This window comes from Zonotrichia albicollis, chromosome 5, assembly GCF_047830755.1.
Source record: "Zonotrichia albicollis isolate bZonAlb1 chromosome 5, bZonAlb1.hap1, whole genome shotgun sequence".
Taxonomy (NCBI): domain Eukaryota; kingdom Metazoa; phylum Chordata; class Aves; order Passeriformes; family Passerellidae; genus Zonotrichia; species Zonotrichia albicollis.
In genome coordinates, this window is record NC_133823.1 from 51,297,488 (window position 1) to 51,311,685 (window position 14,198).

Genomic DNA, 14,198 nt, shown 5'->3' on the forward strand with positions numbered 1-14,198 from the left:
GCCCTAAAACTGGCTTCAAGAGCATCAGTAATAATAATTTAGAAATTGAAAATCTGATCTTTGTCAAGAATTTTCTTGCTGATTGTCAGATATTCATACATTTCTGTCTAGTGTGTCTTTCCATAGGGGGAAAAAAAGTAGAGATGATGTCTTAATGAAGCACAGAGCCCTCTGCTACAATTCTGCATATTCCTATTGCAGAAATAAGTCACCACCTATCCTGACATCCTGTCTCTGGCAGTACCAGCAGGTGATGCTATTTAGGGGAAGCACTGGTAAATGTTTATAATCCTTCTCCTGCACATCCTCCAGAGCCTACAATAATATTAAGCAAGTTGGAATGTACATCACTCCCTAATCCTTTTGTATCCATTTATGCACCAGCTGCACATGAATTTCTTCAATCCCTTCATGATCTCACTGAACCTAATCTGTGTTTGCTCCTTTCTTTTCCCTTTACAATGTGCATTTGCAGTGAGTAAATTTAAACTTCACCTCCATTAAGTACTTGAATAGGTCTTAATGTCTGATTTGGGGATTTTAAATAAAGATTCTTCCCTGAACCTAGCCTTAGCATGTATAGTCTTTCTTACCTTCCTGTACTAGCAGACTTCTGTACATCAAATTTAATGATTGTTCGTTTATACAGACTTCAATGCCTGTATCTTCTTCCTCTTGGGAATATAGCCAGAAAGACTGGTCTAGAAATAAATTCTCCATGCAATGATTTATAAAACCTAGGAAAAAGAAAATCCAATTTGTTTTGTTTGCCATTTTAGAGTGCTACACAAAAATACAAACTTTCAGAGAGTTAGAGACTACTCTATTATTACTTAATGCACAATGTATAAATCACAAAATTGTGTTCAACAAATTCCCAAAAATTGTGTGCAATAGAACACAAATTAACCTGCTGAACTATTGTATAGTGAAACAGCTTTACCCAGGGAGTGGTAGGTTAGAAATTTCCATATTTCTTCAAAAGTTTTAAATGTCACCACTATTAAATCTTGATCACTGTGAATAGACAGGAGTCTGGCAGAAAGCTCCTAAAAATCAAAACAAATACTTTAATTACAATTACACCAGATTTAAGCACAATTTCTCACTAGATTACACTTAAGATTCAAAAAATAAGAATCCAGAATTTTATCTGTAAGAGTTATCTGTTCTTTAACATACACATGCAACATACAGGGAGCCAAATTTTAATCTGACTCTTGCTTAGCAATTGTACCAACAGTTTCAGTGAGGTTAATTTACAGAGGAAATAAAGACTACACTGGGTGGGACTGAAGGTTTGTCCAGTTCAGAAATGTCTATGTATAGTCATATGCATAACCATATAGTCAAATATGTCTATATATGCAAGCATATAGTAGTTCTTTCCAAGAATATCCTCCACACGGAGTGGTTTACAGCACAGGAACTGCCTTTGCCAGACATGTGGGCATTAATATTAAATAGTGGAAAGGAGCTAATTTGGGGCTTTTTTAAACTAGATATTTCTCCCTTGATCAGTGTAAATTTTTAGTTTCTACTAAAACTCTCAGAGCTCTGTACACACACAAAAATGCAGCTCCTTCGATGCAACTTTGAACCTGCTTCCTCATATAGTCAGTCTTTATAAAATTTTTATTTATTAATATTTATTTCCAAGTTTACCCTTTTTTGGTTAAAAAAGTACACTAAAGTATAATTTTTCTTTTTTTAAAGATGCAGTAAGATATCTTTATCCTCATTTGTACTGGTCCACATTGCTAGAATAGCATTAAATTACACTTTTTACAAAGATAAGCAATGATTATTTTAAGTGGTGATGATGAATTTTAAGTTATTCCAGAAATGCTAAGAGGAACAACTACATAAACCTTCAAATAGGTGAAAGAAAACCACATTTTGATGGATTCTGGACAGAGAGGGGTAATATAGAGTCTGGTTGCACTCCAGTTTGTAGCTTAAAAGCAGGGCTTCCTAGTGATGCTGGCTATTGCCTTTCAGGGAAATACAGAGAACTAAGTGATTCAGATACTTGTCTCAGAAATTACAATCTCAGACAATAAATCAAACTTAAAGCTAACAGATATGATGCTACTGTACCCTTATTTCCATCATGTTAAAATTGAAATACACTTCGAAAAAATTGAAGGACTAATCAAGAAATTGATTCTAACTCAAGGTAGCAGCGATGAAATTTTCCCTCAAACCTTTTCTATAATCTGAGTAAGATGGAGCTGATTCACAGATTTTATGACTGTTACAGCACAACTTTAAAAATCTCTCAATTAATTCTGTATAACATCCATATTTTCAATTCACACAATCTGAACACATTAAAATATAAAAGTTCAACCTAGAATTCTTCATCAGGTGTGTCTCATCACTGCTTTGATCTTCTACATGCACCTTTCTACACCAGATGACATATTAATGAGAGCCTGAAATCTATTAATAAATTGCCAACTCGTGCCAAAGTATGTCAGCCTCAGGGGCTTCATGCACTGCTGAATATCAAAACAACATTCTAACGAAACTTAACATTATCAGTCTTGTTTCCTTCAAAGCCTTTCCCAGTCTGTTTCAAATCTAGTCCATTTGTTTGCTCTTTTCCTTTGCCTCCCAATCCCATCTCCCTCCCTCTCCCTCTAAACACAACCCAGAGCAGAGAAGCAGAAGTACAGACTGCTTGCACAGCCACAAGGTCAGCAGCCTGGTTGTAGGGTGGTCACAACACATGAAAAGAAAATGGTGTAGAAACATGTGTCTGTATTAGTCAAAACCCATAACTAAGATTTCATTAGTTTGGTTTGCTAGTGGAGGAGGCTGGAACCTCTGGCACAGACCAAAAAAAGATACAACAAGGGTTAAATGGTATCTTTTTTTTTTTCAAGACAAAGGAGGAGACTAACCTTTATTGAAAGTAAACCTCACTGGTTGTAGAGGACAGGTAAAAAAAAAAAAGAGTAATAAAATTTGGCCAACAATCATATGCTATTTAAAGTCATGACCGTTTAGCCCTAGGAAGTCCAATGCTTAGGCTATTCTCTTTCAGACTTCCTTTTTGGCTTAGCAGTGAGCTTCCCATAAAATTAGCATGCAAAATAACTCCAGGTGTCTAGAAGCTAAAGTGATGAGTCAATCCAAGGGCAAATTAAAATAAATCAAAGCCCCATTGTTTCCCTTGATGGAAATAGAAAGCAGAAAATTTTTAAAATAAACTCATTCAATTACTTATTACGGTGAGTTTATTTTATATCAATTTGATGTTCCAGTCTTTTTCAATAATTCAATATTTCTAAATCCCCTAAATGTTTCTGGGCCATGGGGAACTGGTACTCAAATTCAAACACCCAGCATGTAGATGGAAATAGGACCCAAATACCTTGCAGATTATTTCAGTTGCACGGCGGAGAGGGGGGGGGGGGTTATCTGAATAAATAAAACAATTTCCAAGCAATTGACTTACACTGAAGACAGTCATCACCTCCTTGCTGTCATTTTCCAGAAGACGGAGGTGCCCTCTGAGCTGTCTTTGGAGCCTGGGATCAGGACATCCACTCTTTCTTTTGACCATTGTTAACTTCAAGGAGATATCTGCAGGAGGATATCCTTTTTCAGTACTACAAGCTTTGTGAATTGGCTTTGGAGAACCAGAAAAAGCCTCAAAATCTTAGAATACACATTAAGACATTTTTTCATCTTCAGAGACAGGCACATGGTACAATGATCTATTGCATGTTTCTTTTACATTTTTGTTATCCTGTAGACATAGGAGCTTAGCATGAAACAATTTTGAGAGGCAACTGATATTTATGGATGGAGAGGGAAAAAAAAAGGTAAAAGAAAGTAGATTGGTAATTTGTCAATTTAGACAGCTCTGGGCATTGGAAACATGCTCAGATTTCCAAATATTCCATGCATGTCAGAAATCAAAGCAAACAGATACTGCCATCACAAAAAAAACCCCACTTGAACAACAACAAATACTTGAGCATGTTACAACCCTTCACGCTAATCTTAAATTCATAGCTATCTGATATGTCACCCCCTCTGCTTCAGAAGGCTTTTATAAATCAAATATTGTAAAAGCTGTTTCTTAACTAAGCTGGTTGAACAGTACCAACCAAGTTAAATGGTCCAACCAAAAGCTCACTTAGATAATTTTCCCAGCACATTTGAAAGCGGCTAGATACCTATTCCCAAGCTCTTGGCATCTGTTTTTGAGAAGCTTTTACTACAGCTAGGGGTACAGCTGCAGCCAGCTTCTCTCACATAAAGAGGATCTTTGATAAAGCTGCTTTTATTCCAAATTAATTTGTTAATTTAGCTCAACAGCAGTAAACCATAAATTTTCAGACACCCAGATGGGCACATATAAGCCAATAATACCCAGTCAGGAAGAATTCCAACTGCAAAGTATGTAAATAGGTCACACTTCCAGCAATATGGGACTGTTGTGCATACTAAAATATTCCACCTCCTCTGAGTTTCACATTCTAGTCTAATATGCTGTATCTTGCTCTGTTTTCAGAGGGCTTCCTATGCATGTCTCCAGTTTTACCACGACTTGCATAAATTACTCATTACTTTAAGGTCAAGAAGTGTGTCTCAGAAATATAAACCTGTGTTACTGAATTACAAGGCCTCTCCCTTTAAGCTGTGGTCATATAGTCAATTGTTAGTAGAAAGAACACAAACTAGAGTCTCTGAATGTTGTTCAGATCACTGCTAGAGTAGAACTACTGACCTTTTCATTTTACCTGAAAACATAAAACATGCTGGCACAAGAGAAGACTGACTTTAAAATGCATACATTCATTTTACTTAATCAAATTGGTTCTGAAGTAGATATATATAAATAATAGTAGACACACAATATAACTTTTTAGAAAAGTTAATGTTAATGAAATAATTATTACATTGAATTAAAACAACAGAAATGCAGCTAGTTCTGCCAAAAATCCCCTATAATAATGCCTCATAGAGATGAAATAGGGTCTAAAACTCCATTATAATCTCCAGTCTGCTTCTGTGAGAAGCAAAGTCTGTGAGACCCAAATTCTGTACACGGCAAGATGAGCAGGTACATAAAGCACAAATAATGTGAGTAGAAATAACCATATGCCTGGGGAAGACTGCCTGCCACTGAAGTGATTTGTCAGGTCAGGCCAGAGAGCAGGGAACAGCTCAGTGCTGGCTTTGATGGCACAAGAAGGGAAATGTGCCAAGACCCTCAATGCACAGTGCCTGCCATGAACCCTTCAGAGATGAAGCCTACTGAACCCACTTACTGAAAAACTGCACTCAATTGACACTTCACTGAAAATATAGCATTAAAACAATAAAAAAGATACTTGCAAAGGCCACAAACTTAAAAACATAAGACATTTGAAGGATTGAAAGGCATATGTAAAATAAGCTATGAACTTTTTTATTTGCTACTCTTTATGTTTTTTTGTAACCAGTATAATATAGTACATAAATTATTTCTGGTTTTTATAGCAGTTGCTCTGTCTTTTTGTGAGAAATTCTCAACAAATCTTATGTATAAGTTCGCCACTTCACAGCTGCCATGAAATACGTTATAAAACTTACAAGAGTGCTGACTGCAAATGTTGACATAGTTGAGCTATCTCAAAAATAAAAAGTAAGCAGTGAGAAAATCATTATAATGTAAAGGTATGATGGGAAAAAAAATGCCTTACCAGTTGGAAAATTCTCTGCCTGACTGGGAAGGGTCCTTGAACTGACATTCATGCATTTTTCACTTGGAGAACACTCTATTATGATAAATGAAAGGAATGGTTATGTGCCTTTTCTAAGTATAAAAAATACTCTGAAAAAAAAAAAACAACCCAACAAAATACCCCATGCTTTCAAAGCTTTTGATGCATCAGATAATTTCTAAAGACAGAATAACTATTTTCTCCCCTTCCTGCTATATAATTCCCAAACCCCACAAAAATTATCTGCAGAATATTTCTTTCCTCCTGGACTGGAGGGGGAACTTAAATCTTTATTGCATCATTTTGATGTGAAACTTCAAGATGGGGAATTGGTAGAAAGAAAGGTTCTCAGGAAGCAATTCTCATTTGGAAGAGAGCAAGGGTCAGACCTAATTTTCTCTTCCCTTACACCCATATTAAAAATGGCTCCCACTGATGCTTCAGGGGAATAAATTGTTATGCCTTGTACCAATTAATACATGAAGAAAAACAACTCTTCATCTGTTATCCATGTATGTAATACTTGTGAGGGGATACTGTAAAATCAAGTGATTTGAAGTTTCAGGAAAATATCACAAATAAGGTATGTTTTGTATTAAGAGTAATCTGCCTTTTTTTTAACCGATATTTCTTCCTCTCCTTTGGGGAATTATATATTTTTGTGCTGATAAAACAACCATTTCCATTCTCTCAAGTCTTCGTATTTCTAAGAATAAAAGAGAAATAGATCTTCTGTTTTTTCTAGAACATTTCTGAGGCAATTTTCATGTATCCCAAGACATTATCCTATGAAGCTCTGCTTTTATAATAAACCCTGTAATATAGCAGGGCATGGTAATTTCAAAGTCTTTTTGCGTCTTCCCTCAAGTGCATCTATGAATGTTACATGAACAAAGTCATGCAAATAAATAGGGATACATAAAAAGAGTTTTCCCATCTCACAAAGAAAGGAAGCACTAAAAACATGGTCTTTAAGGCCTATTATTAGCAGATACTCAAACTAGAAATTGTAATCCCCAAACGCTTTCATTTTATAGGGTCTTGGTTGAGTGTTTGACAGAAACTTTGGGGTTGGGGTTTATTTTCTTAATATGGACTATATGATGTTTGCTTTTAACTAAAAATTTGATAATAAGCTCACCACAGAGCAGGCTGATTGTGCTTAGGAAATGTTCTAAATTTAAGTCCCCCAGAGCTTCTGGGACCAGACTTACCTGTAGTTCTGCTTTTTCTGGTTTTAGTCACAATTACAAACAGAAGGTGTCAAAACTTTGACATCATGTTATTATTTTTATAATCATTTAATACTTGACAAGAACAATAAATTAGCATATGTTTTTGATATGTGAACTATTATCACTATTATTTTGATATTAAAAACTAACTTTTCTTGAAAGGTAGTTATCAAGACATTAACATCCATTTCTGTGACTTTTAGAAAAAAGGCAAAGGCTATCAGCCAGCATTTGACTTACTCATCAGTTTAATTTCAAATAATAGTTTGCTGTTAAATTTAAGTGAAAGGGTAAGAGCTACTCAAACTGCATTTATATGATGTTTAAAGTTTTTAAAGTACTATAATTAGATTAAAAAACTTAATATTAACTCCTGCTGGGTGGAATGTCTTGCATACTTCTTGGAAGGATAAAGAGAACCTTTATACTGCCCTGGAATGCTTGTACCTGGTCTTTGATATCAGAAATGTTGCAGTTGTGAACAGAAAGATATTGTACAAGTCACAGGACATATACCTTTAAGCAGGGTTTTGTCCACGATTTTTGGAAGTATTTTTACATTAAGAACACTCTTGAGCCTACTGTAAACTAAGAGCCTGGTAATTGCCACCTTCCTATGCCCCTCCACTCCTCTACCCTCTGACTTGTATGATTTTACCCCACAAAGTAGATTTTCTTTTGCACAAAGGCAATACTACACCTCTGATGAAAAAGGAACTAAAAACCATTAAAATAGAAACTTGGCTTCTGAATCTTACAGATATAACAAAAAGTGCTAGAAAAAGAACTTATATTTCAGTACCCTGGCTCTTGGGTTCTGATAATTTTCATCTCCTCTTATCTTACTAAAAGATAATCCATTTGCCTGCCCCAAGTTAATTTCACTGTAAATTGTTCAATAGTCCAATCTATGCAGCATTTCTATGGAGGAAACATAGCTGCTTTTTGTATTCCAAAAGAAGCCCATCTGGGTTCTGTGATTCTGTGAAAAACTCATGAGAATTCTCAGCTTGTGCACCATTTAAAAAAAACCCAGTAATTCAAGCACAAGGAGAAGTCGGGAGCAGAGGCACCAGGATGTATTGTTTGAGGTCTTACCCATTTGTTTTTGCAGCGTGTCCATCCCAGCTCCATCCCTGAGGGTGCTGATGGCAGCTTTGCTCTCCACATGTTTCCAGTCACACCTGCACATTTCCTGCTCTGCTCCTTCCCTTTCCAAGTTCCTGTCTTGCTCTCCCTCCAGAGCAGGGACAATGGTGTTAGTGCTGAGCATAGATGTGCCACCTGCCAAACTCTCCATGATTTGATGTTCCTCACAGTGACACAATTAACATTATCAACAACCTGAAAGGGAAAAAGAAAAATCAATTACATTTTTTTAAAAAGCATCAGAAAAGATGAACACATTCAAGAGCTGTGCCTCTCCTTCAGGAGTTATTTTTAATTGTAATATGGATTAAAGAATTTTGCTATAGGCTTTTTTCAGAGGAACTGTTGTGTAACATCAAAATTTATCCCAGAAAAAGCTCCTGCAATGAGGTGGCATCATTGCTTTAGGAACAAAGCAACGGACTTGGCTAACAGAAACAATCCAAGGCCTGAAGTGAAATGTACTTGTGCCCACTGCTAATTATTTGTTCTCGGCCAGCTATAAAGCATAGCCTCCCGAGGATAACATCATTCACATCAACAGAGGAATTGCAGGGGAAAAACATCATTTTCTAAAGGTGACAAGAATGGAACAAGCACTGCATGCTGAATTCAAACAACAAAGAGGGTTTATATAAATTCAGCTAAAGAATGAATCCTCCACATGAACCCACTGTGCAGGAAGACAGGCAGCCAAAGATCCAAGTATTACTTTGCAGTAAAGCAGTAAAAAGAAGCCCTACTGAAGCTAGAGGCTGAGTCTGGCAGCAAGACTCCATTTGGCATGATCAGGAAGAAGGAATAGAAATGGTAGTAGAGCACAAGTGGCTGCAAGCTTCCCTGCAGTCCCTAAGGCAAGTCATCCTACAATGCCATTTCTTGGTCACAAGCTACTTGAGGGTCAGGAAGATGCAGCCAGACCACCAGGCAAACCACCTGCAAAGGATGTGACTCAAGGAGCCAGAACATGCCCACTAATATTTACACCCTTTTCCTCAGTGGGCTTTCACATGTGTCTAAATGATTTCATAAAGGCACAGGATAGATTTTGCTTTAGTCCTGTCATTTGGATTAAATCTGAATTCCTCTGTGTTTACTCCAGCCATACTCCATTAACGAGCTACATTCATGATGAGTGTCCAAGGTTGCAGTCTTTGGGAAAATTCATCTCATTTGTTTTCCAACAGAAATTGGTTAAATCTGAAGCTGTAGATGAAAGATGCTCTTCTGCTCTGCTAAAGCCTCAGACCAGTGCCTGGTCACCTAGGATCCTCTTACGATCTGCCTTTACTCTGGTCGAGAAATGTCCCACTACTCCATCTACCATGCAATGGGGTGTCCCAAAGCACATGGTTCTGGCTTTTTTCTTCACAACCCTGCCTTCCAACACTTCTTGCCCTCCAAGCTTCACCTCATAGATCCCTAACCTTGAGCAAACCAAGTACCAACATCAGCAGCACAGCAGCTGCCAGCAGCCTGCCAGGGTAAGCAGGTACATGGGAAAAGGCAGGATCTGTCTGCACAACTTTCCTACTCCTTTACAGTCATTGAAACCTTTGCCCCAAATGAGCACTTCTTGAAAAAACAGTGAACTATATATAGACCTAGGCAAGTTATGCAATTATAGAAAATTAATGAGGTATAGTTACAGGTTGGATGACCAGCTCAGAGAATTAAATCATAACCAGATCTACCACAAGTTAATGAAGTATGAAGAAATCTAGGCTGGATTTTGCTTTAATGTTTTCATTGTCCCATTTTGCCATTTATTCAAAAGTACCTATCAGAGTGCTGAAGCTGAATTTCAAAAGATGCTTTTGGTGCTGCATCACAGTTCTCTATATAAAGCTATGTGTAAAAATTCATATACGCACCTACAAAACAGAGGTGGTAATTCAAACACAAGTAATTTTTTTCCCTTCTCTCACAAAAAAACATTTGAATTATCATATTTGCTTGACACTGAAAAACTGCCTATCAGACTTGATGACCTAGTTATAAATGATTAAAAATACAGGCCTGCCAAGGCCAAGCTCACTTTGCCAGGGATCTGTTTTTCCATTTATATAGCTGATCTTTTCCTTGAAGTAATGAGAGTAGCTAACACCATTCTTTTCATTACTGTACCAGGACTACATGAAATGCATTCCAATTTTCTCACTTAGAAATGAAATACTTTTCTGCCTATATTTTGTAAATATTAGTATGTCCTGTTGATGAAGATGTAAATATTTTGGTAGTAACGATACTTTGGTTCCTAAGGAGGTTGTTTAAATGACATTGTTCTATGAATCCAAAGCCAGTTGTTATTTTTAGATCAGGATTACTCTTAATCCCAGAAATTAAATTCAGCGTTCAGATTTTTCATTTTTTTTTTTCCCACAAGCTCCTATCCACAAGCAAAAATATCATCCTGCACAAAAGTTAGGAAGAAAACATACTCTGACTGGAATTATTAGAATTCAGCTGAATTGGAGAAGAGATATTGATAAAATTTTTCATCTCTTCTGCATCAGCTTCTGTGGGTAAGAGTAGCATATATGCAGGTCTGTGACTGAACTTGGAAACCTTGGTGTTACAAGAGCAAGTAGGACATCTGAACAAATCAAAATGGATATAATCTGTTTGAGAAGATTCAGTCATAGAGCCTAAGCCAAGGGGGAAAAATCAGAATGATTGAAAGAAGAGTAAAACAGCTATGTCCATATGTATATTTTCTCTGGGTTCTTCCAAGATGCACAGACAAAAAACTCAAACCTCAAACATTTTTAGCAGTCATGTTCTCCTCTACAGATTTCTTTTCCATTTTTACTGTTTGCCTTACCACCAAATGTCAACCCATGTGGCTTTGTGTAAGTACTGAGAACAAAATAGTAAACTTTCCCATAACTAGGCCCTTTTGAATGTTTACCTGGCACCTAAATGTATCCTAACACACAAATTTGGTCCCAAGTGACAAAGAATTCATAGAAATTTACATTAAATCTCTGTACTTTTATCATTTGCCTTTAATTATCATGTAAGTACCCCAAGACACACAAGCAAAGCTACAGTATCATTATCCTATTTATTATGCTGATGCTTTCTCAATTATTAAATTGTTCCACCACAAATTAAAGCAGATTAAATGGCAGAGAAACATTCATCTAGTATAAAACAGCTTTAGAGAGTACTAAACTTCAGTGCTTGAGTCCCTCTCATTATTAGAGATTTCTTCATAAACCTATGATGCTAGCAAGTATAATGGTAAATTAGCAACTAAGCATTTGTTGATAGCAACAAATACAAGATTAAGATCTTCAAGAAAATATCTTTAGTGAGATCTAAGCATCTTCTAGAGCAAAGATCTTCTTCTAGAGTAAAGATCACTCACCATATAAATTTTGTCATCTCTAACTAGTTCTTGCAATCTACATTTATGTGTAGACTATGCATTTTATTTATAATTTAGAAACAGCCCTATTTTTCTCATGCTTTTTGAGGTATTTTTGCACCAAAAATCATATTTGGTGCAGGATGTTGGCCATAAAACTTACTGATCATCCTTTTCTTCTGAACGCAGAGCCAACCTCTACTCAAAAGCCATGCACCCAAGATGTGGCTGTCCGCACTGCTGAGGGGGAGGCTCAGTTTCTGAGGCAGCAGAGGGAGGAGCAGCAGATGCTGGACAGCTCAACACCGTGGGTGCTCCTGGGTGCTCTGGTGTCCTCCCTGCCCATGGCCCAATCTCCCTGGGCACTGGGAACGTGTCCAAGGGCTCTGTGTGCTGCCCCACACCCTGTCCAGGCTTGTGAGGCTCAGAAGGTCACTGTACCTTCCCTGTCCCTTCTCAGGGCACAGCTGGCAGGAAGGGACAGTATCCAACAGCTGTTGGACATCAGGGGGAAATGAGACACTATTTTTCCTTCTGGAAGTTAACCAGAATAATTCCTTTATCGTGCCTTTCTGTGTGTTGTTGCTTCCTTTTTGCTCAGTGTTTTCAAAGCCCAGCTAATCAGAAGAAAAACATATAGCTTGAGATTTCCCATGTAGGCTGAGGGTTGTTTTTCCTCCCCTGCCTTTTTTTATTATTTTAAGATGTGTTGTGGATGACAGGAGCACCAATTCATTCCCATTTAAAGGGTGTTGAAGGAGAAAACCAATAACATTCACTGAACCAGATTCTCTTTCTCCTTCTAAAGATATATTTCTGAGACTAGGACCTGGTATACAAAAATGGGCTTTATTCAAACTAGCTGCCTAACACCTGCATGCAATACAATATTTTTTTCATTCATCATCTTCCTTCTAGGAGCCCCAGAAAAATGTACTAATGACTTACTAAGGACCTTTCTTGCAACTGTACTACATTAAGTTAATCTAGGTCATTTTCCCAAACTGATGCTAGAGTAGTTATTTTATCCCTTCCTTCCAGTTCCAACTAACATTTCACATCTTCTGTGTTAAACTACAAACATCTTAAAGCCAAGATCATTACAAACCTTTTCCTTAGAGAGTAAATCACAGATTTGATCTCTATGAAATTCAGTCACAGGTATGAATGTAAGAAAAAAAAAAAATCCATATTAGGTTCTGTATAGGCAGCAATTTTTATGTATTCCACATAAAGGTAAGCAAATCTATAATCGGCTAAACAAACTTAGGAATCTGAGTGCTTTCCAAAAATGGAATATTGACTCCTTTATCGCAGAAGTAACTTGAGTTTGGTTAGCAATTCTCAGTAAACAATGTTGCAATACGGTATCATTGTTCCCAGCTGGTCTACAAACAAAACAGCCCTAGCAAGCTTCAGAGATCCAATAGATACCTTTAAAAGCTTTAGCCCTCTCTATATCTCAGTAGCACTGAAATATATTTTCCATCCTCAACACAGCTCTAAAAGCACCATACATGCAAAATTTCCAAGTTTAGATATGGAAAATTGGAGAAAAAAAAATCCACAATCTCATAACTGCTTAAAAATAAGCATAAACTCTAGAGATGCTTTAAAATAAAAATCAGATCACTGTTAGAAAACTATAAAAGGCATCTGTGAATCTCAGTGCTTCATTCTGAGTGCTAGATGTGACAGAACTTGGCCTGTGGCAGATAATGCAGAGAAATAAAGCAAGAGCCTTTGGTACTGAATTGCAGCCCAGCTGACAGCACACTACCTAGAAGAGGGAAACAGAGCAGCACAGAAAATCCCAGCAGGTTCTCATAACTGTGACAGATCACATTTACACATATTTTCCAGTGATTTCATTATGGGCAAACTAAAGAACAGAACACCACTGAAATTACCCATTTAACTGGCTGCAATTCCAACACATTGACAATAACATAGTCAAATACGAGACCACAAGTACCTAAAGCAGAGCAAAAGAGGGAGATGTAGACACAGAGCCCAGGGCTTCCCCTACCTTTTCGAGGTGTGATCCACTGTACCATGCTGGTAAAGAGCAGGCAGGTCCCTGCCTTCCTCAGCTCTGCTCAAAACTGACTCCAGCTCAGCTCTTCCTGTTTGACCTTCTTATCTTTCCTGTTGATTGCACAGCCTGGCTTGGATGTGACCAGCACACAAAGTTGTTTATTAACCAATACTGTTAATTCCAAAACTTTTTTTCCTTTTTTTTAGAGAAAGAAACATTCCTGAGAAAGGAGTTGAGCTACTAAAGTTCATTATGCAAAGCAGAAATGTATCCAGTGTGCTGGAAGGTTCATTCACACACTCCAGCTTTTCATAGCAATTATTTATTGTGGCATTTTGCATTGGTGGTTAAAATCTCCAAGAGACACATCCAGGGCATTGTCTTAAAAAAGCATTGTTCAGAAAAAAGTTACAAACAATCCTTCAGATAAAGTACAGGACTTTGTCACCCTTTTGCTTTTGACTGCAAAATTAGATTTCTTGCTGTCATTACAGCTGCAAAAACACTGATGAAAAATTGTTTCACAAAAAATTTACACCAGTATGCTCAGGTTTAAATGCAGAAGTATATTATTTAGCAGATCTATGCAGCATTAAATATCAGTTTGGGGAGTTGAGCAAGACTGTTTTGGAATGCACACAGAGTTTATTTTCTGTGTAACAAGACTGATCTATGTG

At 37.1% G+C, this 14,198-nt stretch overlaps 1 protein-coding gene across 3 annotated transcripts in view; it reads right to left on the minus strand.

The window, feature by feature from the left end:
- Positions 1 to 13,660, minus strand: part of SH3TC1 (SH3 domain and tetratricopeptide repeats 1) — a 28,412-nt gene extending 14,752 nt beyond the window's left edge. The window contains exons 1-6 of one of the 3 annotated variants that reach the window (XR_012580494.1): positions 13,513 to 13,660; positions 8,060 to 8,305; positions 5,706 to 5,780; positions 3,467 to 3,594; positions 911 to 1,049; positions 594 to 737 (exon numbers count right to left, since the gene is read on the minus strand). Coding sequence is in view for 2 of the 3 variants with exons in the window: in XM_074541682.1 (XP_074397783.1) it covers positions 594 to 737; positions 911 to 1,049; positions 3,467 to 3,594; positions 5,706 to 5,780; positions 8,060 to 8,261 (688 nt within the window). In the remaining variant the exon portion in view is untranslated. The remainder of the gene's footprint in view (positions 1 to 593; positions 738 to 910; positions 1,050 to 3,466; positions 3,595 to 5,705; positions 5,781 to 8,059; positions 8,306 to 13,512) is intronic. The other 2 variants (XM_005485725.4, XM_074541682.1) reach the window with 2 other exon arrangements.
- Between the last annotated feature and the right edge of the window lie 538 nt (positions 13,661 to 14,198).